Here is a 24918-nt window from a genome sequence, read left to right as displayed (position 1 = left end):
CTCCCTTTGCTTGTTGATAAATCTCCTGTGGCTTAGCTCTTCTTGCCTTTGTAAATTTTTACTTATCCATATTTTCTTACTAATTCGCTGATTGCATTCAATTCACTGTTTTTTTTTTAAAAACTTGGCATTAATATTTGTAAATGCAATTTTCTATTATTTTATTTCCCATACAGTTCTGATGGGGTTTTTTCCATAAATGCAATATTGGCTTTTAAAAATGAAACATGAGAGTCAGGCGTCGTGCTGCATAAATTTAATAGCAGCACTCAGGATGCAGAGGCAAGAGAATCTCTACGAGTTCAAGGTCAGCCTTGTCTACATAGTGAATTTCAGGCCATCCAAGGAAACATAGAGACCCCCCTCCAGACACACAGACACACAGACACACAGACAAGACACACAGACACACACAGACACAGACACACACACACACACACACACACACACACACACAAGAATTGTGAAGTTTTCCATAGTTTCTCTCTATTGAAATTGTTCCAGTAATAAAATGGCTAATTTTATGGGTTAAATTAGTTAGACGAGGTGCCCAGACATGTTGCTGAACATCATTCTGGAAGTTTTCTTGGGAATATTTCCTGGATAAAGTTGACATTTGAATCAGTTGAGTGAAGCTGGTCTTCCTCCCTGCTGCGAGTGGCCCAGAATAACCCTGAGCTTGAACCAAAGCATCAATCAGATGGTATCTCGGGACCCGGTTTTCCAGCCAGCCCTGGGATTGTGAGCTTTCCAGTTTCCACAGCATGTGAAATAATCCTGTTGGTTCTGTTTCTCTGGGGGAATCTGGACTAATACAAATACCAAGAGAATCTCTGATTTTCTTAATTAAAGTTCTATTATTTTATTTTCAGTGTATGGGCATTTTGCCTGCACCCATGTCGTTCCACGCCTGCATGCCTGGTGCTGGCAGAAGTCAGAAGATGGCACCTGATCTTCTGGAACTGGAGTGAAAGATGACTGTGCTCCACCATGTGGGTGCTGGGAATTGAACCTTGGTCTTCTAGAAGGGCAGCCAGTGTCTGAACCACTTCTCCAGCCCCTGATTATTTTTCCAAGGTTAAGTGGAACTCACAAATTAGAGTACCTGAGGCCCTTTTAGGTGCTTGTATTTAGTCATCCCTCTGATGCAGTCTGTTTCCTTCTCAATTGTCAGGGTCGAGTTTGTTTGTTTGTTGTTTTTTGGTAAAAAATTTCCAGTGCTGATGAATGGTTAGGGTTTGTGTTTGGGATGGGGCAGGCTGAGCTTCCTAAATAACCACCCTGGTTTGGGTTGGGGAGTCTTGGCAGTGGAAGAAACCCTGGGTGGATTCTCTGAGAAAAGAGTAGCTGCTGCAGACCTCATCCTGTTCCTTCATATAATGTACTCAAGAGATTGCAAAATGAATTCTCTATGTGCAGAGGCGGATAACAAATGGTAATGACTATGAGCAGACTTTGACCTCCCAGTGATAAGCAGAAGACAAGTCACAAATCAATGAGCCGAGCCGTCTTCCCGTGTGAAAACCAACCAGATTGAAAGCCCCGCCCAGGAGAGTTGATGTGTGGATTATCTTCACGATATTGCCAGAGACCAGCTTGGCGACTCCTGCCAACACCACTTGAAGTGTTCGTACCTCATGACCCAGTCATTCCTCTCCTAAGACTTTCATAGAGACTCATGTGCTGCCTGCACAGCTGGCACAGCTGCAGAAACAGACACCAGGATGTCACACAGCAGAGCCGGAAACAACAGACACTGGAGACGTTCAATGTCCCCCCCCCCAGAGAGGGATAGTCACACACAACAGTCAATGTTACGGAATGTTACACAATTACTAGAAAGAAGACCACAGGCTTGCTTGTGCAGACAGGGAATAATGCATACTGTTGGATGACTGAATTGCCTGCAGACACAGGCATAGTATGAAACATTTTTGAAAATTGTGTGTGCGTGGTGCAAAACGTCTGGATGGGTAGACATCAGGTGGTCACGAGTAGTAACGATGTGCCGAGGTGGAGGGAAGAGGGAGAAACTTGGTGTCTTTGTATCACACATATTCCTCATTGTAATTAAAAAAAAAAGCGCATATTACTTTGGCAATAAAACAAAAGGAATTTTTAGTGCCTGAAGCCAAAAATAATGCTGATGTAATCTATATCCAGAAGGATGTCTCTAGGGTTTACTCATCTGGGAATTGGACTAACGGTTACTTGGTATTAAGGGAAACTAGAAAAGTCATTAATTCTATTAATTAATGCACTACCAGCTCCATCACAGCAAAGAGGTCTTAATGAGGTGCCCAGGGCAACCATTATTTATCTTACAAACACGGAATGGAGGGCTCTACTGTGTGTGGGGTTGAGGGCATGGTTCTCGGAGCACAAACAGATCATGAGCCTGCTCCCGCCTAGGAATACTTGAACCCTTCCTCTTTTCTATCCTCACACCTACTGACCTGACTCTCTGCCTCCCTTCTCCATTCGCTTTAAAGAAACAAAGGAGTCTGAACTGCACATAGGACTCCATCCTTCTCCTCCTTAGCCTTTCGTTGCTGGTACCCTTCCTGACAGAGTCGGGTTTCCCCAAGCTGACTTAGTAATGCTCACGACCCCTGCCAGGTTTCCATGACACATCTCCACCAATGCAGTCTGTCTAGTGTAGTGCTCAGTCTACCTACCCTGCAGCCGCGGGAACTGTCCGCGGTGCTGACCGCAGGCGCGCCCCACGCTCGGCCGGTGCGCACGCGTCTGCGCGCAACGCGAGAGACCCGCGGGCGCCGTCACTGCGCAGCCTCCCACGCGGCTCGGGACAGGCCTGCGCGGCGCCGGAGACTCGCGGCCCTGCTTCTGGAGCGATCGCGTCCCTGTCCGGTGGCCTCGCCAGCAGCTCCTCTCATTCTGGCACCACCATGGCGCTCAACAATTTCCTCTTCGCGCAGTGCGTCTGTTACTTTCTGGCCTTCTTGTTCAGCTTCGTGGTGGTGGTGCCATTGTCCGAGAACGGCCACGACTTTCGTGGCCGCTGCCTACTCTTTACTGAGGGTATGTGGCTGAGTGCCAACCTGACGATGCAGGGGCGGGAGCGCTTCACGGTGCAGGAGTGGGGCCCACCGGCTGCCTGCCGCTTCAGCCTGCTCGCCAGCCTCCTGTCACTGCTGCTGGCTGCTGCGCACGCATGGCGCACGCTCTTCTTCCTCTGCAAGGGACACGAGGGGTAAGTTTAGGCCTTTCGGCAGACCAGCGCAAACAGATGCAACACTCACACGGTTCCTGGCACCTATTAGGCTCTCCTCTCGGGGGCCATGAGCACCTCCACCTCTCCTGCTCAGAGGCCTGCAAGTGTCAACACTTTCAGCCTCATCATTTTAAGCAGACTGCCCTTTGTTTACACACAGGCCCAGCGGCTATGAGGCTGTCTGTCCGACCCACATGACCTCTTTCTATTGCCAGGGGAGCATCACTCGGGATTCTCAGTTCTGACCCCTTGGAGCACAGATGTTGCACTGTCATGGCTGCATGTCTGGGCTCTCTTGTTAAGCTAGGCCACACTCCTTGGGACCTGGGACCATTTGCAGTAGTCTTGGGCCTGCATCCCTTTCCTGTGAGTGGGGGAAGAACTACACTTTGGAAAGAGTGGGTAGTCTTCTATTTTTGCTACCCCTCTTGGGAAAAGATGGCAGAGGATGTCTGTAGAGCTCCTTAAGCTCACCCCTGGCACTCAGGCCTGGGCTGGAGGCATGTACAGTGTGTGTGTGTGTGTGTGTGTGTGTGTCTGTCTGTCTGTCTGTCTGTCTATGTGTGTGTGTGTGTGTGTGTGTGCGTGTGTCTGTGTGTGTACTCTGTGTGTGCCTTTATGTGTGTGTGCCTCTCTGTGTGTGTATACTCTAGTGTGTCTATATGTCTCTCTCTGTGTGTGTGTGTGTGGTGGGTGAGTAGGATCTGCTTTGTGTTCCCTGTACCTCCCGAGTTTCTTCACCCTTTCCTTCTTTGTCACCTGGCTGAAGCCAGTGGAATGTGGTCACCTTGTGTCCTCAGCCAACAACAATCAAGAGCCCACCCTCTCCCTGGCTGAGGCTTCCTGGGTCCTGGAATAACAATGCTCCTGCAATAGAGAGTGAATTCCACGTCCAGCCCTCCCCATCCATGTTTTTAGATGCTCCCTTGCAAGGAGGTGGGTGATAAGCACGGGTCTCTGAGAACATAAGGATGCAGGAGGCTGGGTGAAGGGGATTCTTGCTAGTATCACAGATGAAGAACGTGAAACAGTTAGCGTTCTCACCATACTAGAGGCCGAGAGTCCAGAATCGAAGTGCCCTTAGAGTTAGAACTAGAGAAGCTCTTTCCTACACGTCTATTCCTGGTGGCTCCAGCCTCCTGTGTGTTCCAGTCTCTGCCTCTGTTCTTGAATATCCTCTCGCCAGTCTCTGACACTGCTTTTCCTGAGAGAAGATCAAGCAACCATATCCACAGGTAGCAAGGTTAGGACTTGGAAGAGATACAGTTCAACTCACTATGGTAAGGTTTTGATGGGAGTCTGTTAGAAGCCAGGGGTGGTCCTAAGAGCCTCCAGGTAATGTGGACCAAAGTTGGCTGGGAGAATGAGGCTCTTTCTAGGGTGAGTCCATGTCAGACATAGGGCAGAGTCTTGTCCTTCCTGAGGAGCATTCCTTGACCCCAATCTTTCATTATTCACATGAATTTGAGAGCCTTTGTCCCCAAACTTGGAGTCACCTCACTGTGTGCAGATTGGGGCAGGAGGGAGCACCCTGAGACAGGCGACATGGCGGTGGTCAGTGGGAAGATAGCCTGATTTGACTCCTCTGGCCTTCTGGGCTTTCCTGCAGAGAGGCAGCCTCATGGCGGACATGGTCTAGCCAGGTTGACCCAAAGAAGCTCCCTAGGGAGGACCCACGTGTGTGATCCGTATATGGGACCACCAGAGGCTGGGGCACCAGGGGCCATGAAGAGCCCCTGCGCTTGCAGGTGGGGATCTTGCTTAAACAGGGAGGACTATTCTGCACGAGTCAGGCTGCAGACCCAGGCCGTACCAGCATCATGAGGCTTGGAGTTTCCAGCTACCCAGGGCTCCTTTGGGTGTTTGCCCTCTGGCGGAATGGTCCAGGCTGATTGATGCATACTACCATATGTCTGCCATGCTAACTGGGCTCTGGCTGCCAAGGCATAGAGGTGCAGAGAGAAAGATGCCTTCTATCACATACTCAGCCAAGACCTGTGGCAGGATTTAGGGGACTGTAGGTGACCTGACACATCATAACACTTGGAGGAGATCTAGCATAATCTTGAGTCCACACTAGAGGCCAGGTCTGGGCACCGTCTCTTGTGGACCAACTGGAGTCTCTGAACCTGTGATCCAGTTCTTGATGCCCCACTGTTTCTAACCGTGAATGGCCTCTGCTCAGGCTTCTATAGACTAGCATGTGACTTTGTCTAGCTTCATCTTCTCCAGGGTCCTGCTTGGCTACCAGGCATTATTGGCAAGGGCCAGGTGGCTGCTTGACTGCTGTCCTTCACCCTGTCCCCTATATGATCCAGGTGGCAGTGAGCCAACTGTGCCATCAGTGCTTACCAGAACCCACAGTGTGGGACTGCGGCACACCTCTGCTGAGCCGCCCCACGCCGCAAATACCCATCACACCCAGGGACATGAGGCCAGTGCAGGCATACCTTACTTAGTCTGTGTCTGCAGGCCAAGCATGGAGCCTGGAGTGTAGGAGTCACCACACAATGACAAAGGACAGAAAAGTGTCTGGACCATGAGGTTTACAATTCCGTGGCTGCACAGCTGGCCTCACTTTGACTGTTGACTCATGACCTGGTCTGCGGAGGCCAGCAAGGGGTCAGGTGGTCTATGGAAAACAGTGATTTCATCACAATTACCAGTCAGACTGCAGAGGCCAAGTGAGCAAGTGTCAGGCCATCAGAGGGGACGCGGGAGTCTCGCAGGGGCAGGGCAGGCATTTACAGTGAGATCATGTGGTAGACAAGGGCCTGCAGGGCCACTGGATATCCAGCCTGTGGAGGATGCCAGGCTTGCCAGTCCTGGGACTTACAGGGATTATCTGGCTATGTTCCAGGCATTCTCTGATTCTCAGATTAGGTGCCAACCCCAGAGGTCACTGAGGTGCCTTCCAATCAGTCCTAGGGCTACCCTGTGGCCTCTTCATTGACTCTCTTGGTTGGTGCTGAACATATGGGCCATATTCTACCTTGTATAGAGCATGTCTGTCATGCTAAGCGGGCTCTGGCTGCAGAGATGCAGAGATGCAGAGTTCAAGGCAACATTGTAGAGGCGGGTGTACCATCTTGTGAATGATCCATGGCACCTAGAGTTTCAGGGACATCCCTCAGGGAGATGGGAGGGCCCAGGTGAGCTGTATGCCTAAGGCTTTGCTCAAGAGCAGCTCTTCAGGTTGGGGTTGGTTAGCAGTCTGTGAGGGACGGACTGAATAGTGAGCACTGGCTTAGCATAACCCATCTGTCTGCTCACACCTGTCGCTCAGCCTTCAAATTGCTCCCAGGGCTTCCCAGGATAGCTGTCGCCATGGAGACAGCACATCCAAGGCTGGGCACCCTGAGATGCAGTGAGAGGAAGATGGGTTAACCCTGTGTGTGCTGTGCCTTTCCACCCACTCTCCTGTGTTGGCCTGTCCTTGGAGTGTGTGTTCAGGGACAGGGAGGAGTGGCATTCTAAACCCAGGAAACAGAATCCAGATGTGGCTCTGGGCACACGAAGTTCTTCAAGGGTCTGGAAGGCCTAGCATATTAAAAACAAACCCAAAAAAGTCAAACAAACAAACAAACAAACAAACAAACAACCCCCAACCAACCAACCAAACACAGACAAACAAAACAAAACAACAGTAACAAATCAAGAACTGGAGACGTCAGCCTGGCAGTGATAGCTTCGTGGGCTTTCCGCTAGGACCAGAGCTCCTGCATCTCAGATCTGCAGTCTCAGCCTCACTTCAGGGATGTTGTCAGGGAATGTCAGGCACTGAGGACACTGCTGGACAGGGACCTTGGAAAGATTGCAGGGGGCTGTCCAGCAGAGGGAGGGACAGATGCCCCCTTCAAGGGGTTCTGTCCATAACCCCCAGTTCTTAGCTGTCCTGTGAGATGGATTTCTGTGCCTGGACAGCCCTGTGCCCTTGCCTGCCCATGGGGACTTGGGGGTGGCTGTCCTTGATCACCCTGCCTTCCTTGGTGGGGACAACATGGCCAGAGTGGGTATGTGAGCATATATCAGTGTCTTACCTATTACAGCTGCAGGTGAGCTCACTGAGGGGCTGGGAGGCCAGTGGGCCCTTCTCAGTCCAGGTCTGTGCTGAGACAGTACGGGGTGGTCAGTGAGCACTCCGGGGTACATGGGCTCGAAGTTCACAGTCCCTCACCCACATAAGTCTTTCCAGTGATCCATGGGAGAAGCTCTGAGAACACGACTCAGAGGGAGAAAGTGAGGCTCAGATGAGCAGGTTTCATTTTCTGGCGTTTAGCTCATCCATCATGAAGGGAAGCAGGAACCCAAGGCTAGGGCATGGAGCAGATACTGCAGCAAAGGCCATGGAGGAACACTACTCACTGGCTTGTTCCCCGGGGTTTGCTCAGTCTGCTTTTTTATACAACCCAGGATCACCTGCCCAGGGGTGGCACTGTCCAGAGCAGGCTGGGCTCCCCATATCAATCATTGATCAAGATTGCCTCATAGATTTGCCCACAGGCCAGTTTGGTGGAGGCATCTTCTCAGTTGAGGTTCTCTCTTTCCAGATGGTCGGAGCTTGGGTCAAGCTACAGAAAAACTAACTACCACAGGACCACAGTGTCCTTGTCACCACTTCTGGCCCAGGGGATCTAGGGATCATGTGGGGAGGGTCAGAAGGGACATGCCAGGCCGAGACAGTCTCTGGGAGACCAGGAATATATCCCCTTTTCCATTTCCCTGTCCCTATCTGGAGCAAAATGCATTGCATTCTTGCCTTCGTCCATGCTGGAAGCGGAAGGCACCAAGTCCCTGCAGTGGATATCAGGTCCTGCCCCTGGTTCCTGGGTCAGCCTTGGGACAGAGGGTGGCTAAAGGGAAAGCCAGTGTAGTTGTCAGGTGGGCAGGGCTAAGAGCTGCCATGAGTGACATTTGCGGCCATGGACAGACAGGCACAGTGTGGTGAGCTCAGTAGGTGATCTATGGGCAGTGCATATAGCTGCTCACAGACAGGGGCAGCATCACACAGCACCCCCTGGGGGTTGTGTAGCTATAGCAGGATACTACTCCTCGACTGCCCTTCATGCCGTGACTACCCATGTCAGACCCATGGTCACCAAGGCTCTGTGGCTTCACAGGCAGCCCTGTGTGATCGCAGGGCAGCTGGGTATCCCTTGTGGCGAGTTGGGGAGAGGTGAGCTGAGTTACTCTTAGCTTATTCACCTTGAGTGTCAGGGTTACACCATTCCTGTGCCTCGGCCCTCCTCTGTCTGTGTTCAGCACAGGGCTGCTGTAGGGTCAAGAGGGCTTGTGGAATGAATGCATAGGTGAACAAGGCCACCAGCAGTGCAAGTGGCTGTTAGGTCATGGCAACCATTGTTTTGTGGCTGTTTGTTTTTAAGACCCATCTATCAGTTTCTCACCTTGAATCCACTTTTGTCACAACAACGTTTAGTATCTGAGTACAACTGACCTGGACCTGGTATCCATCCCACCTGGGCTGGAGGTAGGCAGGGTCCTTAGTTGGCTGCTCTGTTCTCTGCTGTGGACCTCCCACAGTTTGGTGACCTTGGAGAGTACAGTGGGGTGAGAACTCCCACATGCTCTCTTTCTCTGAGGAGGGAAGTGGGGCTGGGTTAATGTGTGACCTGGATTCAGGCAGCAAAGGGCAAGGGAGATGGGTCTTCTCCTCTTGCTTGTACCCTTCTTTACGTAGGGGTTAGAGGGCCTGGTGCTCACACCGTGGCATTTGGGATTTCTGTGTATTTGAGGGGATACGGATCCATAGCTGTGACATGGAGTGACTAAGTGAGTAGGTGGTCTTAGACGGACTCATGATCTTGAGTTCTTGACTTGGCCCTGGTTCCCTGGTACATCAGTGGTGGCAAGTCCCCAACTCCTACTCTGCAAGAGAACAAGATGGCTGCTCAACATCGGAACATTTGCAGGGATGGCAGCAGAGGAGATGGAAGCAGCCCTCTGAGCCCCATTCCATCCCATCAGGGCCCCAGGTGCTCACCAGAAAACCTGGACACCCCCTCCCTGTTTCAAGGGGAGCTATTTGGGGGTCAGACCTTGGGTGGCTCCTTCAGCATCCATCTCTTGACTCCACTGCAGCTCCTTCTTCTACGCCTTCCTGAACCTCCTGGTCAGTGCCTTTGTGGTCTTCCTCGTCTTCATTGCCAGCACCATCGTGAGTGTGGGCTTCACCATGTGGTGTGACACCATCACTGAGAAGGGCTCCACACCCCACAGGTAAGCCTCACCCCTGCTTCATCAGCCACCTACAAGACCCACCCTTACCTGGGTCCCAATATGTTTTTCTTCCTGAATCTGAGGCTTTGCCCACCTGCGCCCCACCCCCGCACCTGTTGCCTTTTCCCTAAGACCCGCCCACCTGCGCCCCACCCCTGCACCTGTTGCCATGCCCCTAAGACCCGCCCACTCAATGTCAGGCACCTCTTTGGTCTAGTAACCCTACAGCATTACACATGGAAGGTCCCTGTGGGCCGAGAGGCACCAAATGGGATCCTGCAGTTGACACCACCTGGCACACTTGCTAGCCTCAGCTCTCTCTGTGTGTCGCCGTGATGTTAGTTTGTGGTTGGTGAGTGGAGATTGCCCTCATGGTGTCCCTGTGACACTTATGCAGGGACACTGTGCAATGTGCCTCAGGGGGCATCACATCCATCTCAGACTGGGAACTGCAGGACTGACTAGACAGAGCAGCTCATGACCCCGAGTGCCAGACAGACAGTGACAAGATAGCTGAAGCTGGCCCTTGTGCTCTGGGCCAGTCGTAAAGGTCTGCAGCTCCTCTTCTTTGAAGCCTGTCTTGCTCCACCCAGTGAGGGGCCAAAGCTGACCCCGAGTGGAGTTCCTAGAGGCATCTGTCCCTTTGGGAGCTGGCCCCTCTGTTTTAGGGTTTTGACTGCTGCAATGGAACACCCCGGCCAACGCGGCTTGGGGAGGAAAGGGTTTATTTACACTTCAATATCACAGTTCCTCATCAAAGAAAGTCAAGACATGAACACAGCAGAGCAGGGACCTGGAGGCAGGACCTGAGGCAGAAGCCACTGGAGGGGTGCTGCTTACTGGCTTGCTCCTCATGATCTGCTCAGCCTACTTTCTATAGAACAGGGACCACCAGCCCAGGGGTGGCCACGCCCACAATGGGCTGGGCTATTTCCCACCAATCACTAAGTAAGAAAATGTCTTACAAGCTTGTCTGCAGCCTGGTCTTAAGGAAGCATTTTCTTAATTGAGGTTCCCGCCTCTTGACTTTAGCTTGTATCAGGTTGATCTAAGACGCCACTCACTGTTAGGGGAAGTATTCTCTGCATCCTAGCTCTGCTGCCTTTTGACTCGGGGGCTCTGGGGCTCGGGGGCTTGGGGGCTCGGGGGCTTGGGGGCTCAGGGGCTCACAAGTCACCAGCCACTTGGCTTCGTGCTATTTTAGCTGCGAGGAGTTCCAGGAAACGGACTTGGAGCTGAACGTCGACAACTCTGCCTTCTACCATCAGTTTGCTATCGCCCAGGTAGGCGGGGTCTCGGGCAGGTAGGCGGGGTCTGTCTCTGGACGGAAGAGAATGGCTCTGTTGGGGTTAGGGGTGAGACCTCGACAGATAGAACAGCCTCCCGGATCCTAGATAAGGAAACAGACTCAGATATGGTGGGGCCATGCCGGGGAGGTGCAGGCTGTGGAGCAGGAGATTTCCTAAGAGAGATTAGGAGAGTGGGGTCTCTGAGCAGGACTTGTGTCAGGGGTTGGGAGGTAGGGGAGGCAGCAAAGGCAGACATGAGGAGCGACCTCAGGGGCCAGAGAATGGAAAGTGCTGGGTGGCTGGGAGGGAAGAGGGTTGGGGAATGGGAGGTGGCAGGATGTGCTGGAAATGGGGCCTTAGGGTCTGTGGTTGCTAGTGGGACAGAGTCTGGTCTGGTTCCATTCAGGGAATGCTGGAGGGTCCCTGAGCCACTTGCTACCGTTTAATGCGGTGTCTGTCCTAGGGAGATCCCAGTCTCACCTTGCTCACCTTGCATGTGACTTTGGGGACCTTGAGGGCCCTGGGAAAGCTTTAGGATTTTCCTGTCTCTCGACTTTGCGTTTGTGCCTCAAGCAGAGGTGGTGCAGGGTAGAGACACCTAGGTGGGGGGAATGCACACCTGTCCCTTCCCACACTGCCTGTGGCTTTCATCCTCCGTGACACCCTCCCATGCCCCATGCTGGCTTCTGGAGGCTCCGGTGTGTCAAACGCTAGGCTGAGATGGTCCCTGTCACTGCCACCGCCTTAGGAAGTCCAAAAGTTCTTTGCAGAAATGAGCTGAAACGGTCAAAGAGACCTTCACGCCAACCTTAGCGTAAGATGCTTTAGGACTAATTTGGACCAATTAGACAGAGGCATGTGCAGTCTGAGGACCAGCACGCTCAAATGAGAATTGGTTTGATGCTGTGCAGACCTGGAGCTGATTACATTGTTTCTCCTTCAGCTGTTTGGAAACAGCAGATAAAGGTCAATTTATTCCCCTGACTAGAGGGGCTCCCTGATCTATAGGCATTCCTTAGAGCCCAGAGTCGTGGGGGAGGGGAGAGCTCCGCCCAGGGCCTGCTCCTCCTTAATGGCCAAGTACCCCAAGGCTCTGCACAAAGCTGGGTTCTTGTGGCTATAGGACATAATGATCACTGCAGAGAATAAGCCAAATGTGGGTATGCATGGGCTTTCAGGTCCCTGCCGCCCGCCCGCCTGCCCCTGCCTTAGTGTTCCCTTGCCTTTCCCGCAGAGCTAGAGCGAGGAGGTGGGGACTGAGCACACTGGGCAATGAGCCGCACTCCCCCTGACACTTCTCTGCCTTCCATGCAGTTTGGACTGTGGGCCTCCTGGCTGGCCTGGCTGGCGATCACCACTCTGGCTTTCCTGAAGGTTTATCACAACTACCGCCAGGAGGACCTGTTGGACAGCCTGGTTCACGAGAAGGAGCTTCTGCTAGCCAGGCCTGCCTCGCGCACCTCCTTCCAGGGGGAGAAGAGTGCTGTCATCTAGGCCGTGCAAGGGCGGCCCCCTTTCCCGAGGCCTGCATGGGGGGGGGCGCTGGGGACCCACCCAGGCTGGCCAACACAGCTCTGCATGTGTCTCTTGGCCCTGCCCACCGTGAGCAGGGCACCTGAGAGGTCCCATGGAGAGCCTGACAGTGATGGGGCAGAGATCCAGAGACTTGGGGAGGGGGTGACTTCCAGTCCTGGCCTTGGTTAGTGTGACATATACTCCTTCACCCGTGTGACCCTTTGTCTATATATGTGCATGCATGTGAGCATGTGTGTGGATGGGGGTGTGAGTGCAGAACCGAGGTGCCGCCGCCGCCAGGTTAGCAGCCTTTGCACCACCACAGGCTCCAGCACACCTGGTCCCTGCCCCTTTATCCTATAGCACTCAGCCAAGGTTCTCAGAAGGCACTGGAGAAGGCAGCCGGTAGAGGATCCTGGTAGGAATGTGGGACCCTGGGCTGGGCTCCATCCCCTGCTCTGAGAGGCCATCCTGGGCTGCTTGGCTGTCGTGGGAGAGTTCCACTCTCCTCCCTTTGAGGCTTTCTAGGTGGCATGGTTCTCTGTGTCACAAGGGTGAGGCCCCCATGGCTGAAGAGGCCCCGCCCATCTGGATCTCAGTGAGTGCGTTCAATGTTGCTGGCCCTAGTCTGAAGTTGTGCTCCAACGCTGTCCCCAATTTTCAAGCAAGGTGACCCTGACCTGTGTCTGAGGCCAGTGTCCATCAGTGACTGGTGTGTTTCCAGGTGGAAGGCACAAGCTTCCAGGCTCGCTGTGAGGAGCCTGTGTGTGTGGGTGTGGGTGTGGGTGTGTCAGTTTGGCCCTAAAAATTGAAGCCAGCAAGGATGGTCAGGGTGCTGTACAAAGGGGTGCCTGTCTGAGGAGGTCAGGGTTGGGCCGACTGACACTCCAATCTTCTCTGAGGGCTTTGGATGTGGCCTTGATGAGCTCCCAGAAGAGGATCTGGTCTCCAAACTGACCTGGTCTCTTCTCCACACCCTCACACAAGCCCTAATCTATGGGACATGGCGACACTGCCTAGCCTTGAGAATCCTCCTTTGTCTCCCCAGGATTGGCTCCTTCCTCATCTGCCTCATATCCTTACTAAGGCTGTAGCCCTCTAGGACCTGAAGGAACAGGAGGCTGGACGGGGCCTCTGGAACCTAGGATCTGCCTCAGGTGTGGGTCTACCTTGGCAGCTGCCTCTTTTGGATTCTGGAGAGTTAGTCTGGGATGCCTAGACTTGTCCCCCAGATGTTGGTGTCCCAGGGACTCCTGGGGAAGGGCCTCTGGGCCTAGGAGTGTTGGCAGGACCTGTGGGCTGAAGCCACGGGCAGGGGTGTCTGTCCAAGAGAGGTCTTATGGAATGGATGGCAAGAGACAGGCAGAGGCTGCAGAGCGGTCCCCAGGTTGCCTGCCAGACATCTCTGCTCCTTTCCAGCTTGCTACAGGGAAGCCCTGGTTTCAGTCTTCCTGGAGAAGCTGGTAGTGATGGTAGTGATGCCTCCGTGTGTCTGATCCTCAAGTCAAAATAAAATAAAGACGAAACATCTGAGATGCTGTGTGGATGAGGTGTCTGTGTCTTTGCTAGCCAGCCAGTCCACTCCAGGCCCCCCACCTCCAGTCTCCACCCCTCCCCACTTGCTCTCAGGCTTTAGCCGTTTGTTTAGGATTTAACCAGTCTGACTCCAGGGCTCATGGGGTGGACCTTCATGTCTGTGCATTGTAAGGAGTTTGACTCTTGCAACTCCCCCCACCATTCCTACGCCCCACCCCACCCCCACCCCCACCCCGGGCATGAGGATGGGTTTTGGTGACAGCTTTGGGGCACATACATCTCTGTGTATGTCCTTGAACATTTATTCTAAGACAAAATAAGGCTGGGGAACGTAGCAGTGGCAGACTCTTGGCCTTGCTATGTTGGGTTCGCACCTTAAAAATGAAACAAAGCAAAGCGAAACCCCCCAAAAAACCCGAGCTGGGGCTGTTTTGTGGTCCTTACAGAGCGAGTGGGCGGGGCACACTTTTTCTGTGGCCTTTGCAGCAAATGCTGGCTATAAGGTGGGAAGCCCTGGCTCTCCATTGTAAAACATGGGGTGAACACGCCCCCTCCTGAAGGGCATCCACCCTCAGAAGCAGGGATGAAAGAGTGGTCTGGAGGTCTGTCATCTCGCCTCTAAGTGTCTGTTTCCATATCTGGAATACAAGCCAATCAATAATGAGCCTGTCTTTGACCAGGGCAGGATGAGATGGAGCTGGACTGGTGCAGGCAACAGTAACCATGGTGATGGCCAGTCCTGGTGAGTGGCTTTCCAGACTGGTCCTTTTTAGACCACTTCTAGACGCCTTCTAGAGAAGGGTTTTGCTCCACTGGGCTCACACCTACTGTGCTCTCAAATTCTGCATCTGGAGACCACTGTGCAGGACACTGGAAGGCCAGAGAGGGGCAGATTGCACCTCAGTGATCTGAGAAGCTTGGCATGTCTTGCTGGGGAGGATGTGGTCCTGGGTGCATGGTGGGTCCCCTGACTTCTTGTGAATGACAGCCGCAAGGCACCTGTAGGCTGTGGGGGTGAGTGAGTGGAGGGGTGGGAGTGTGCTCTGGCACCTAGATGAACATGCTTGGACCTGGAGGGATTCCTCGACAAGTGTCTCCCTCTGTTCATTTTGCAATAATCCCGAGGTTGAAGAGGCTGCAGGTATTTTAATATGGGGTCCCTGTCTGCCCACATGAATAGAGGACTACCCCCAGTCTCATCCTGGCTCCCAAACCCTGCTCATTTGTTTGTTCCAGGGTGGTACAGGGTCCCCCTTGCGGATCCTCCTGGTGTCTGACTGGGCCTCCCCGCTGAGCTCAGGGCTCCCCCTCCAGGCGGGTCTGGGATGCTCTGAAGCCGTTGCTACACGCTGGTGCTCGCTTCCTCTTGCCTTTCAACATGAGTGACAAAACAGTGTACACAGAGGTTCAGGACACTCACAGGTCCTGCAGCTGGTGGGCAGGCCCGATGGCTTTGGGCCTGTGTGTGGCCCCGGAAGAAGAACCTCAGTGCCGCACTCCTGTTCTGAGAGCAACTGTGTTCAGAGCTGGACTCTGTTCCCACACCACTGTGACCCCTGACGGATCTTGGCATGAAGTGGAGGAATTCAGACCTGGGCTCAGAGAAAAGGACAATTCTCATGGGCTCCATGGAGCGAGAGAGGCACCCTGTCTCGTGATGGTGTGGCAAAAGCTAGGCCCAGCCCTCAAAGCAGCAGGAGATTGGGGCTTGCCTTCCCAAACGCACCCTCAAAGAGCTATGTACGGTGACATCCCGGCTATGGCTCCCAAGGCAGAGGACTGGGCAGGAACATAGGAATTCCCAGCTATAATGGTCGAAATGGTCGAGTTCTTTCTCTGATTCAGTCTTAAAATCCCAAGATCCCAGCCCGTGCTGACTGGAGTAGAAGGTGCCTGTAGCATCGAGCCAGAACCTTCCTCCTTTCCCACTTAAAGGTCTATAGCAACCTCTTAGAGTTCCTGGGTTTGTCAAGCATTGGCTAGCAGAACTCTGTCCTGGGGTTAGCCTTAGTGCCTGGGCTCCCCCAGCATGCACAATCCCCCAAACCACTCCAGGTTCCCAACAGCCTCAACCTCCAGTGCTCTCCAGAGGTGACATCGCCATTCAGCCTCAAGTCAGAGCTGCAGGAGGCAGTGCCAACAAGCAAGGACCACATGCCACAGGCGCAAGATTAGGGCGAGGAGCTGAGCCAAGAGGTCCTCCAGGGCTGCTGTGACACGTTTGGCCTGGCTACAGTACAGGACCAGTACCACTCCAAGCAGAGCACACAGTGTCAGCCACAGGAATAGGGAGCTGCTGCAGGATGCTGGCTGGAGTGGAGAGCCACCACGAGAAGCTGGTCGGCTGGGGACTGTAGGAGGGTGACAGGTCAGTCCAGCAGCCCCACCCCCACCCCCAGTGAGGCCCTGCAAAGTGCACCCTCTGCTGGTGGGGATGATGTGAAGGGAGACTTGAGTTGTCTGGGTGTAGTTGTCAACTTGTAGATGGTCAACTTGTAGTTGGCCATCAAGGTGATGATCAGGTAGGGTCCTGGGGTGAGTATCATGGAATCCATGGGGCATGGACTCTTGTCCTCCCCTGCCTAAGGAAGATTGCACCCATTTAGGGGTGCTCCTGCCCACCCACATGTGAGAAACCTGGGGCATGGCCCTGTAAGGATAGGATCACTTCTAGGGCAGTCAGGGGAGACTGAGTTAGTCTAGAGTGGCTGGTATGTGAGGACAGGGGGGTGTACTTGAGGCTGTGTCTGGTTCTGCCCTGTGGAGGTGGAGGCCCAGGACCTGTTGGCTGATGGGGGCTCCTCCTCAGAACTCACCCTTGATGGCAGCTGCCGTGTCCTTGCGGGCAATGTCTGGGAAGGAGATCACAGATGGTTTAGTCAGGAAACAAGCTCTCCCACACCACGGTACGAAGGTACTGAGACAAGCCTTGCTGGCCTGGCCTGGGAAATGAGATACCCAGAACCTGGACTCTCCCTAGAGGGTACCGATAGAGAGGCCACAACCACTTTCTCCTCTGTTGGCTGTTGTCCCACCGACCATGACCCATCCCCATGGCCCCATTTACAGGTTGACTGGGGCTCTGTCTGGGAAGACAGAATAAGGAATAGAAGGCCCCAGATGATGCAACTAAGGTTGGAAGGGCACCTGCCCACCCACCCCACCCAGACCCTCACATCAAAGCCCCTGCCCCTTCTTACAGTGGACAGCCACCTCCAGGGGCTCTCGGAACCGCACATGCCTTGAAGTTTTCTGTGGCTCACCCCCGTGGCATCCACATTCTTGCCGTCTGGGTCTCAGGATAGAGGGAGGACACTTCCTGTCACCATCCTAGGGTGGGTATGGGGAACAGATGACTGGAAGCCCTTCCTGCTTGAGATTGGCATCCTGGGCTGTGGTGCCTACAGACTGCTCTGGGCTTAATGCCGAGGACCTGCTGTGGAGGAGCAGAGAGGAGCACGGAGACCTTAGGACCAGCCACCAACCTCCCAAGCTCCTCCTACACTGCAGCTCCGCAGAAGGAAGCCTGGACAGTTTTTGGAGTGAGCTGAGTACCCGGGAGTCCCATGCTTCATCCCAGGCTCTGTCCCCCTGCCAGTCCTGGGAGTTCTGAGGGAAGTTCTCCACACGCAGAAGGATGTCAGCGGTAGGCTACGGATGCCAGAGAGAACCCCAGCAACTGAAGACAGCCTGCACACAACCACACTGACCCCTGGGAATACTGTTCGGAGGCCACAGGGCCCAGGCATGGAGAGCCTAGTAGTCAGGGAACATGAATGGCCAGGACCAGGAGCAGAGCTCAAACAAGTGCCCTGTGCCATGCGCTTGGCTTGAGACACACTTGGCCTCTGACACAGTCCCTTGGACAGGGGTTGCCAGGCAACTCAGATCTGGCCTTCCAGCCTCGGTGATTGTTGGGTCCTCTGAGAGGAAATGTACCTCTCTGCTCCTTTCAACTTCTATACGTTAGCCCAAGATGCCAGGCTATTGTTCAGATCCAGTAGGGGTTGTGAGGGGTAACCTGGGACTTTTTAGGGATCAGAGTGTGTAAGTTACCTCCAGAGGGGCCCCAGGCCAAAGTAATAACCAGAGATGATTGATGGCTACAGTCAGCCTGCAGGTTAGGGTCTATCCTATGTGAAAACTCCCTCCCTTCACCTAGGTTGTCTTCAGGGTGACCGGCAGGTGGAGGAAGGCAGGGCTCACATGCTACATGCCCAGGGGCTTCCTTCCTACCCTGCTCTAATCACTCCAGGGCATCAGCTCCTGTGAACCTCAGGGTCTTCATCTACAACTTGGGACAGCAGGCTGTTGGTGGTACAAAGCACAGGGAAGCCGGGGCCATTTTTAAGATACCTCTGGCAGGGCACTGGACTGTGCACAGCTTGCTGAGAAGCTCTGGGGGTCTGCCCTGCTCCACCCATGGCTGCCGGTGTTAAGTTAGTCTAATATACCATTGCCTCTTCCTTGGCTTGGCAGCAAGCTTAGGGTCAACAGAGACTCAGTGTCATAGGTCTGGGTTCCCTCCTACTTGGACCCCCTCTCTTTCTCCTTGAAACTCTCCCTGCTCCTGTCTTCTTGCTTACTCCTGGACTGAGCTGCTACCAGCCTCTACCAGCTGTGTCTGCATCTTTCTCATCATTAACATCTCATCCCTATGCTAACCAGCTCTGCAGCTATCCATGGCTCTCCTTTCCCTCCCCATTTCTACCCAGCATCCTCCCCTGTCCATCCCACTTCTTCAGTCTGATTATCATATCTCTGTCCTCCCATGCTGTGGCCCTTGGCCTGGTGCAGAACAGAACCTAGCCTCAAACCTCTGTCATCCTCTCATGCCTTTGGCTGTGTTATGCCATACCCAGTGCTTTGACAAAACCAAACCCTTCCAAATGGGACCATTTCCTTGCCTCCCACCCAGCTCCAGGCCATATCCCAGAGTTCCAGGGACAGAGGACGAGGACCTTGAGAGCAAGGGCAGGGATCCTGTCTGTCCTTCTGGCCCCTGCTTCTCTCCCTACTCCCAGCAGCAGCCCACGTCTCCAGAGCTAGTGTCTCAGGCTATGTACCCTCTCAGTCCTGGAAGGCTGTGAGTCCCACGTGGTCCCTTCATTCTCTCTGGTTGGATGGCGTGTCCGCGGGTGGGAATTAGAGCGAGAGACTCGAGCTGCAGACCTCATTTACTGGAACATAGTCCTGTGATAAGAAAGACGTTATTTATTGGGCAAGCCACACACGCAGAGATAAAGATAAAAGGATGAGAAAATTCCTCCCGGGAAGCCAGGCTAGCGTCCTCAGCCCACATCCTTCTCACAGACCTGTAGACACCAGCTTCCCTTTGTAGGGCTCACAGCACAGATAAATCCTGTGCCCTGCCAGCTCCAAAGCTTTGCTGTCAGCAATTTCCTCTGCAGGCGTAGTCTTCATAATTACCACCTTTGACGGCTGTGTAATATTCCTTTGGGCTGATGCCCTGAGATTTACAGTCACCCACCCACTGTCATGGGCTACTCAGGAAGGTTGCAGTTTATTGCAGGAGTTTGTAGCGCTCTGAGATCGTGGATAAGGCTGCAGTAAACACTTCTGTCAGTATGATAAGCTCCACAGACACTGGGAGTACATGGCAGACCGCAGAGGCTCTTCTGGAAGGTGTGCTGCCTCAAGTTTGGCCTTTGTGTTGGATGGGGCGGGGCACGGCCCAATCCATTTGTTTCTGTTCTTTGTCTTTCTTTCTGTATCTCTGGTCCTATCTGTCTCTGACCATCTCTGCATATGTGCGTAACTCTTGGCCTCTGTCTCTCTGCCAGTCTCCCTGTCTGTATCTCCTTTTCTCTGCTTCTCCATCTCTGAATCCATCTCTCTCCCCTCTTACATTTGGGTGAAGTGGTGTTTCCTCTGCCTGTGGAGCAATGGCCCTTGTCCTCCTCCATTCCCCACAGCAGTCCACTGGGGTGATTATTTCTCATAGCTCCAGCCATGCCTTATGAGCTCTCCTGTCCTCTTCTGGGTACAGACCTTGCTTGGAGACTGGGCATGGGAGCCAGGTACGAGGCCACCATCCTTCTTGCTATGTAGAGATATAGAGGTCAGAGGGAAAGGAGGTATCCTCCAGGACTGCTGGCAGTGTGGTCCCCTTCCTTCTCCTGTTGGAAGGGACACTGTGGGGCAAATGTCTTCCTTCACACCACCTCGATTCTCCCAGGTCTCTGGTCTGGAGCTCTTAGTGGGCATCACCACCCCTTTGAAATGGGGGCAAATCCTAGTTTCAAAGGACATGGTTCTGCCTTCCATAGACTTTCCACAGGCCTTGCCCTTGAAGACTAAGAGGAGTGAGGCGCTTGCCCTGACTTCAAGGAGCGCCCCCTGAAAGTCTTCCATACAGGATAACAGAACAGCCAGTCTTATGCTCAGCGGGTGTAAATAAAGCAGGTGGCTGAGGCCCTGTTGACGATGTCTGCCTGGATGCATTTGCAGGACTCAATTACTTCAGAAGGGAGTACATTCTCCTATCACAGCATCAGGGTTTACTGCAGTGGGGTAGAGAAGGGGTAGCCACAGGGAGCAGAAAGAGGAGGGAGGAGGAGGAGGGGTGGCTTAGGCTCCAGGCTCATGCTTGGGGAAGGTTCCACCTCTCATACTTTTCCCTTACTCTGTGGGCCTCGGTGGCCAGGGTCTGCTGAGGGATTGTAAGACAATATGTGTAAGTCTTTTTTTAAGCAATTATTTATTTTTTTTATGTGTGTGAGGTTTTGCTTGTATGTATGTATGTATGTATGTGTGTGAATGTATGTGTGTGTATGTATGTGTGTGTATGTATGTGTGTATGTATGTATGTGTGTGTATGTATGTATGTGTATGTATGTGTGTATGTGTGTGTATATGTATGTATGTGTGTGTATGTATGTATGTGTATGTATGTATGTATGTATGTATGTGTGTATGTGTACCACTGAGATGAGAAAAGGATCAGTCTCCATCCTGTGGATGGCAATGAGCCACCACATGCATGCTGGGAACTAACACACCTGCAAGAGCAACAAGTCTCCTAACTACTGAGCCATCTTTCTAGACCTGTGTGTGTTGTGTGTGCTTGTACACACATAACAGCATGTACATACATATATATATACATATATATGTGGCTATGCATATCTGTGTGAATGTGCATACATGGGATTGTATGACATATGAGAGGACATGTGTTTGTATGAGCATGTATCATGTGAGTATGGACCTGTGGAGAGGCCATGTGTGCATGTAAATGTAACTGTATGGCTTGTGTCTGCTAGCATGTGAGAATGTGCATATGTGTGTGATCTGTGTACATACAGGTATTTTTGCACATATATGGATGTTCCTGAACTGTGTGTGTCTATGGTGTGTATGAATGTAGTGTGTGTGTGTACGTGTGCATGTGTGTGTGTGTGTGTGCGTGTGTGTATATGTGTGTGGTGTGTATGAGTGTATGTGGTGTATGTGAATGTGAGTGTTTTGTGTGTGAATGTGTGTGTGTGGTATGTATATGTGGTGTACATGTATAACTGTGTGGTAGGTATATATGTGAATGTGTACATGTGAGTGTGTGTATGAGTCTGTGGCATGTATGTATGTATGGTATGTATGTATGTGTGATGTGAATGTGTGTATGGGTGTATTGTGAGTGTATGTGTGTGAATGTGTGAGTGTGTGTGGTATATGTGTATGTGGTGTGCAAGTGTAAATGTGTGAATGTTTGGTGTGCGAGTGTGTATGTAATGTGTATGTGTGGTGCATATGTATGTATGTAAGTCTGTGGTGTGTGTGTGTGGTGTATCTGTCTTGGATCTTATTTCTGTGCTCTTATCAAGTAGAGAGCTCTCTGGCTTTTACACTCCCATCAAGTGTCCAGAGAGATGCACCTGTGGCTCACGTAGTAGACATGGGCAAGCCTGCTGGTATCCTCTCTTGCTAACCCCAGAGTAGAGGCCTTGGCCCCAGCAGGGACAGGCCGTAACTTGTAACTCGAGTGCATTTGCTCAGAGGCTGGCTCGTGACATGGGTGATAAAGGGCGGAAAATAGTTCCAGGAGCCTGGGGCCTGTGGAGTGTCACGGCTACACCATGCTGGTTAGGGAGGGGCTGGCATCTAGGGCTGTGTCCTTCACTCATGGAAACAACACAGCAGCTGTCCCCACTTAGTGTCAAGTCCCAGTTCTTCTAGTCCAGGGGCAAGCAAGGGGGCACTGTGCTCCTAGAAGAGGGGAATCCAGACCCAGGTAAAGAATGCCACCAGTCAGGTGTCAGAGACAAGCTTAGACGTTGTACCCTCAAGTCCAGACAGGTGAGCATAGTGCATACAGACAGCTGGAGCACAGACAGCGCCAGAGAGGGCTCTGTCTGGAAGTCAGTCCTGGTGGCTTGAACTGGTAACTCCAGAGCTCCTGTTTTTTTGTTTTTTGTTTTTGTTTGTTTGTTTTTTAATTCGATCCCAAATCTCAGCAAAGCCTCAGCCTGAAGACACTCTAGAGTGTAGCTTCTGCACTGTCTTCCAGGGTCTGTCCAAAGCCCCCTCCCCATCTTAAAGTTTCTGGACGTCAACAGTGATACCCCCCCCCCCCATGCCACATCCTGCTCACCAGCCTGGCTACACCTTTGATCTTGCCCTTTCCCTCCTCACATATCTCCAAGGCCTGTGATATGTCTTGGGAAGTCTCTAGGGGTGGGCAGTGTGCCAAGGGCAACAGCTGGCACATGAGTAATTTCAGCATCCTACCAGCCTCACACAGGGAAGGTCTTTCCTCAGCTCTGGCCAGTGGCTGGTGCTGTGCTGAGCAGCCATGGCTGCCCCCTGGACACCCCTCTCACTTGTTCTTTGCTGGGGATCTGGAGGGACAGGGTGTCCCCACATCTGATTAGTACTGGATTTCTTGACTGTCTTGTTGCAAAACCACATCTTCCAGAGACACCCTGGAGGAACTGAAGGTGGCCCAGGGTGCTGGGAAGCCAGAGTCTCTACAGGGCTTCTCTTATGTGCACATGCACACACAGACAGAAGGGTCTATGTGCATGAACACACACACACACACACACACACACACACACACACACACTCACTCTCACACATACACACCAAGGCCGTCCCCACCTGGCTCCTGTGTCCTGCGAGTGCTTGCCCACCTGCCTTGTCTTGCGCGAGAGCGATCAGCTGCCTCTTAGAGCCCCACATGGGGCAGGAACCCGAGCCTTTGCACACAGAGCCTCTGAGAAGTTTCCATTACAGCTCCACGGGGGCAGTGGCCTCAGCAGCCCTGAAGGCTGCAGCCTGTTGGCTTCTAGTCTGCTGGATCTATAGGAGGGCTGTGGTACATAGAGCCCAGTGTCCCTCTAGAGTTGAGTCTAGTCCCAGGTCCCTTAGCAGCTTGACCACAGGCCTCCAGGGGGGCGCAGGGAAGGCAGAGGCTGCTGTGTGCTGTTGCTCTTCCCAGCTGGAAAGGAAACAGGAAGCTGTGGACACTCCCTCCCTACTCACCTCCCTGGGAGGCAGCTTGCAGGCCAGGAAGTCAGGGGAGGGGGGTCCCTGGAAGGGCTGGAGTTCCTAATCCCATGCTCCAGCCAGGAATAGTCTGGAAGCTCTCCAGATACCAAACATTCCTGACTTAGGTGAGAGGGAGTGTTCTCAGGAAGGCTCCTAGCTAGGCTGCTGGCTTTACTCATATACCCCTGGCCAGGGACCCAGGAGCAGGAACAGGCATTGCCTTCATGCACCCTCTCCCGTGTGTGTGTGTGTGTGTGTGTGTGTGTGTGTGTGTGTGTGTGTGCTTTGTTCATGATAGATGTAGCATCTGCACAGCTCAGTTGTGTTGATGAGGTTAGGGGGAGCCTCAGAGTGAAGCAGGGTTGATCTAGGTCCCGAAAGCCTTAGATGAACAGTGTGGACCCTCCCCTAGGCAGGGCCTAGACTAAAGTGAACACAGTGGGCTGCGAGTCATTAGAGTCATTCGCCAGCTTCCAGGTACTGGGCAGGTCAGCCTAATGGGACATGCCGTGCAGGGAAGTCTGACTGTGGCATACTGACTCAGCCCCATGCTGCCCCTGGAGCAGCCCCTAGTTCTGCACTCTGTCTGATGCGGCACGTTCTATGTGGCCAGAGGCTAGCCCTCCCACATCTAGGTTGGAACTGGTCACTCCTCAGCTCCTCCCAAAAGATGACCTGGCTTTGGACAGGGGATGGGCTTAGGGCTATTGCAGCTCTAGGCCAGGTGTAGCCTCCCAAAGCGCCAGGTACCTGGGTTCAGACGGAACTTCTTAGCTCCCGATACACAGATGTCGTTCTGGTTTTACCAGCTGCTGCGGTTTATCTGAGACGGTTCCCACTCTGGGAACCCCTTCAGACCTTGTGCAAGGGAATCATGGCCACCCTCGAGCGTGTCCATGGTGACTTGCCTGATCTCCACTCAGACTGCCTTCTAACTGCTGCCCACCACTTGGTTCCTTGCCTGTACCTGTCACTGGAAATCTTGATCCCAAGAGGGAAGGTCACTCAGAAAGGGTCCCCAGAGCTGGTTTACTCACCTAGCAGCCTCTTGCACCCATGAAGGAAGAAGCAACCATGCTCTGCAGACAGCTGTGGGGCACAGACCAGCACGGACCTGGTGGATTTCTGTCAGCTGTGCTCAAGAGGAGGGGCCTGCACAGTACCTGTGGGCCATGCTATTCTCCACAGAAGTCTTTCTGAAGGGGCTACCTACTTGTACACAGAGCACAGCTTTTGCTTGTCTGTGTTGCCTATTGGGGCCCTCGTGCTGAACCACAGAGCCAGAAGATAGCAAGGGTTGAGCTGTGGCTGCCTCCCCCTTTGACAGAAATTGCAACAACCCTGCAGACAGGCCACTGGCTCCAGATTTGGGAGGTACTATTTCCCAGGGTCCCAGTGGACAGTAGGCCAGGCCTGCGCATGGGTCAGCTCCACTATTCCTGTCCACCTTGGCACAATTTGTTCATACCAGGCCAGCTTCAGAGCTGAGAACCTCTTGGGAAAGCTGTGCAGTGGAGTTAAGGGTAGAGAGATGCGTGAGGCTGTGGAGATGTGGGGTGATGGCTGAGTCCAGTCTCTGACCTGCTTTACCAGTAG

General features: G+C 53.1%; 2 protein-coding genes across 4 annotated transcripts; one reads left to right on the top strand and one right to left on the bottom strand.

Moving 5' to 3' along the window:
* The first annotated feature begins 2780 nt into the window (after positions 1–2780).
* Tmem179 (transmembrane protein 179) lies at positions 2781–13805 on the top strand. The gene is made up of 4 exons (XM_021179627.2): positions 2781–3214; positions 9335–9472; positions 10677–10755; positions 12076–13805. The coding sequence occupies exons 1-4, from the start codon at positions 2910–2912 to the stop codon at positions 12253–12255; spliced, it is 702 nt and encodes a 233-aa protein (XP_021035286.1). The 5' UTR covers positions 2781–2909; the 3' UTR covers positions 12256–13805.
* A 311-nt stretch (positions 13806–14116) lies between these two features.
* CUNH14orf180 (chromosome unknown C14orf180 homolog) lies at positions 14117–24646 on the bottom strand. Of its 3 annotated transcripts, none has more exons than XM_021179617.3 (5): positions 24360–24646; positions 18879–19005; positions 17013–17142; positions 16629–16664; positions 14117–16163 (listed from the first exon to the last, which is right to left on the bottom strand). In XM_021179617.3, the coding sequence occupies exons 2-5, from the start codon at positions 18987–18989 to the stop codon at positions 15928–15930; spliced, it is 513 nt and encodes a 170-aa protein (XP_021035276.1). In that variant the 5' UTR covers positions 18990–19005; positions 24360–24646; the 3' UTR covers positions 14117–15927. The 3 variants fall into 3 exon arrangements, with proteins under 3 accessions (XP_021035276.1, XP_029340195.1, XP_029340196.1); XM_029484335.2 differs by lacking the exon at positions 24360–24646 and adding an exon at positions 22933–23263; XM_029484336.2 differs by lacking the exon at positions 24360–24646 and adding an exon at positions 22965–23263.
* Positions 24647–24918: the final 272 nt, after the last annotated feature.

The sequence above is a fragment of the Mus caroli genome, unplaced genomic scaffold (assembly GCF_978045245.1).
Source record: "Mus caroli unplaced genomic scaffold, Mus_caroli_1 scaffold_14, whole genome shotgun sequence".
NCBI classification, from domain to species: domain Eukaryota; kingdom Metazoa; phylum Chordata; class Mammalia; order Rodentia; family Muridae; genus Mus; species Mus caroli.
The sequence above is the reverse complement of the archived record's forward strand: the minus strand, read 5'-3'. Positions and strand labels throughout refer to the sequence as shown.

Bases quoted from the DNA above. Each gene is read 5' to 3' on its own strand.
- Tmem179 (XM_021179627.2), top strand. From the start codon at position 2,910: ATGGCGCTCAACAATTTCCTCTTCGCGCAGTGCGTCTGTTACTTTCTG. The intron at 9,473-10,676 runs GTAAGCCTCACC...GTGCTATTTTAG, and splicing joins AAGGGCTCCACACCCCACAG to CTGCGAGGAGTTCCAGGAAA. The intron at 10,756-12,075 runs GTAGGCGGGGTC...CCTTCCATGCAG, and splicing joins ATCAGTTTGCTATCGCCCAG to TTTGGACTGTGGGCCTCCTG.
- CUNH14orf180 (XM_021179617.3), bottom strand. From the start codon at position 18,989: ATGAGGTCTGCAGCTCGAGTCTCTCGCTCTAATTCCCACCCGCGGACA. The intron at 17,143-18,878 runs GTACATAGCCTG...TACCCACCCTAG, and splicing joins AGCCTTCCAGGACTGAGAGG to GATGGTGACAGGAAGTGTCC. The intron at 16,164-16,628 runs GTGAGTTCTGAG...ACCCTCCTACAG, and splicing joins CACGGCAGCTGCCATCAAGG to TCCCCAGCCGACCAGCTTCT.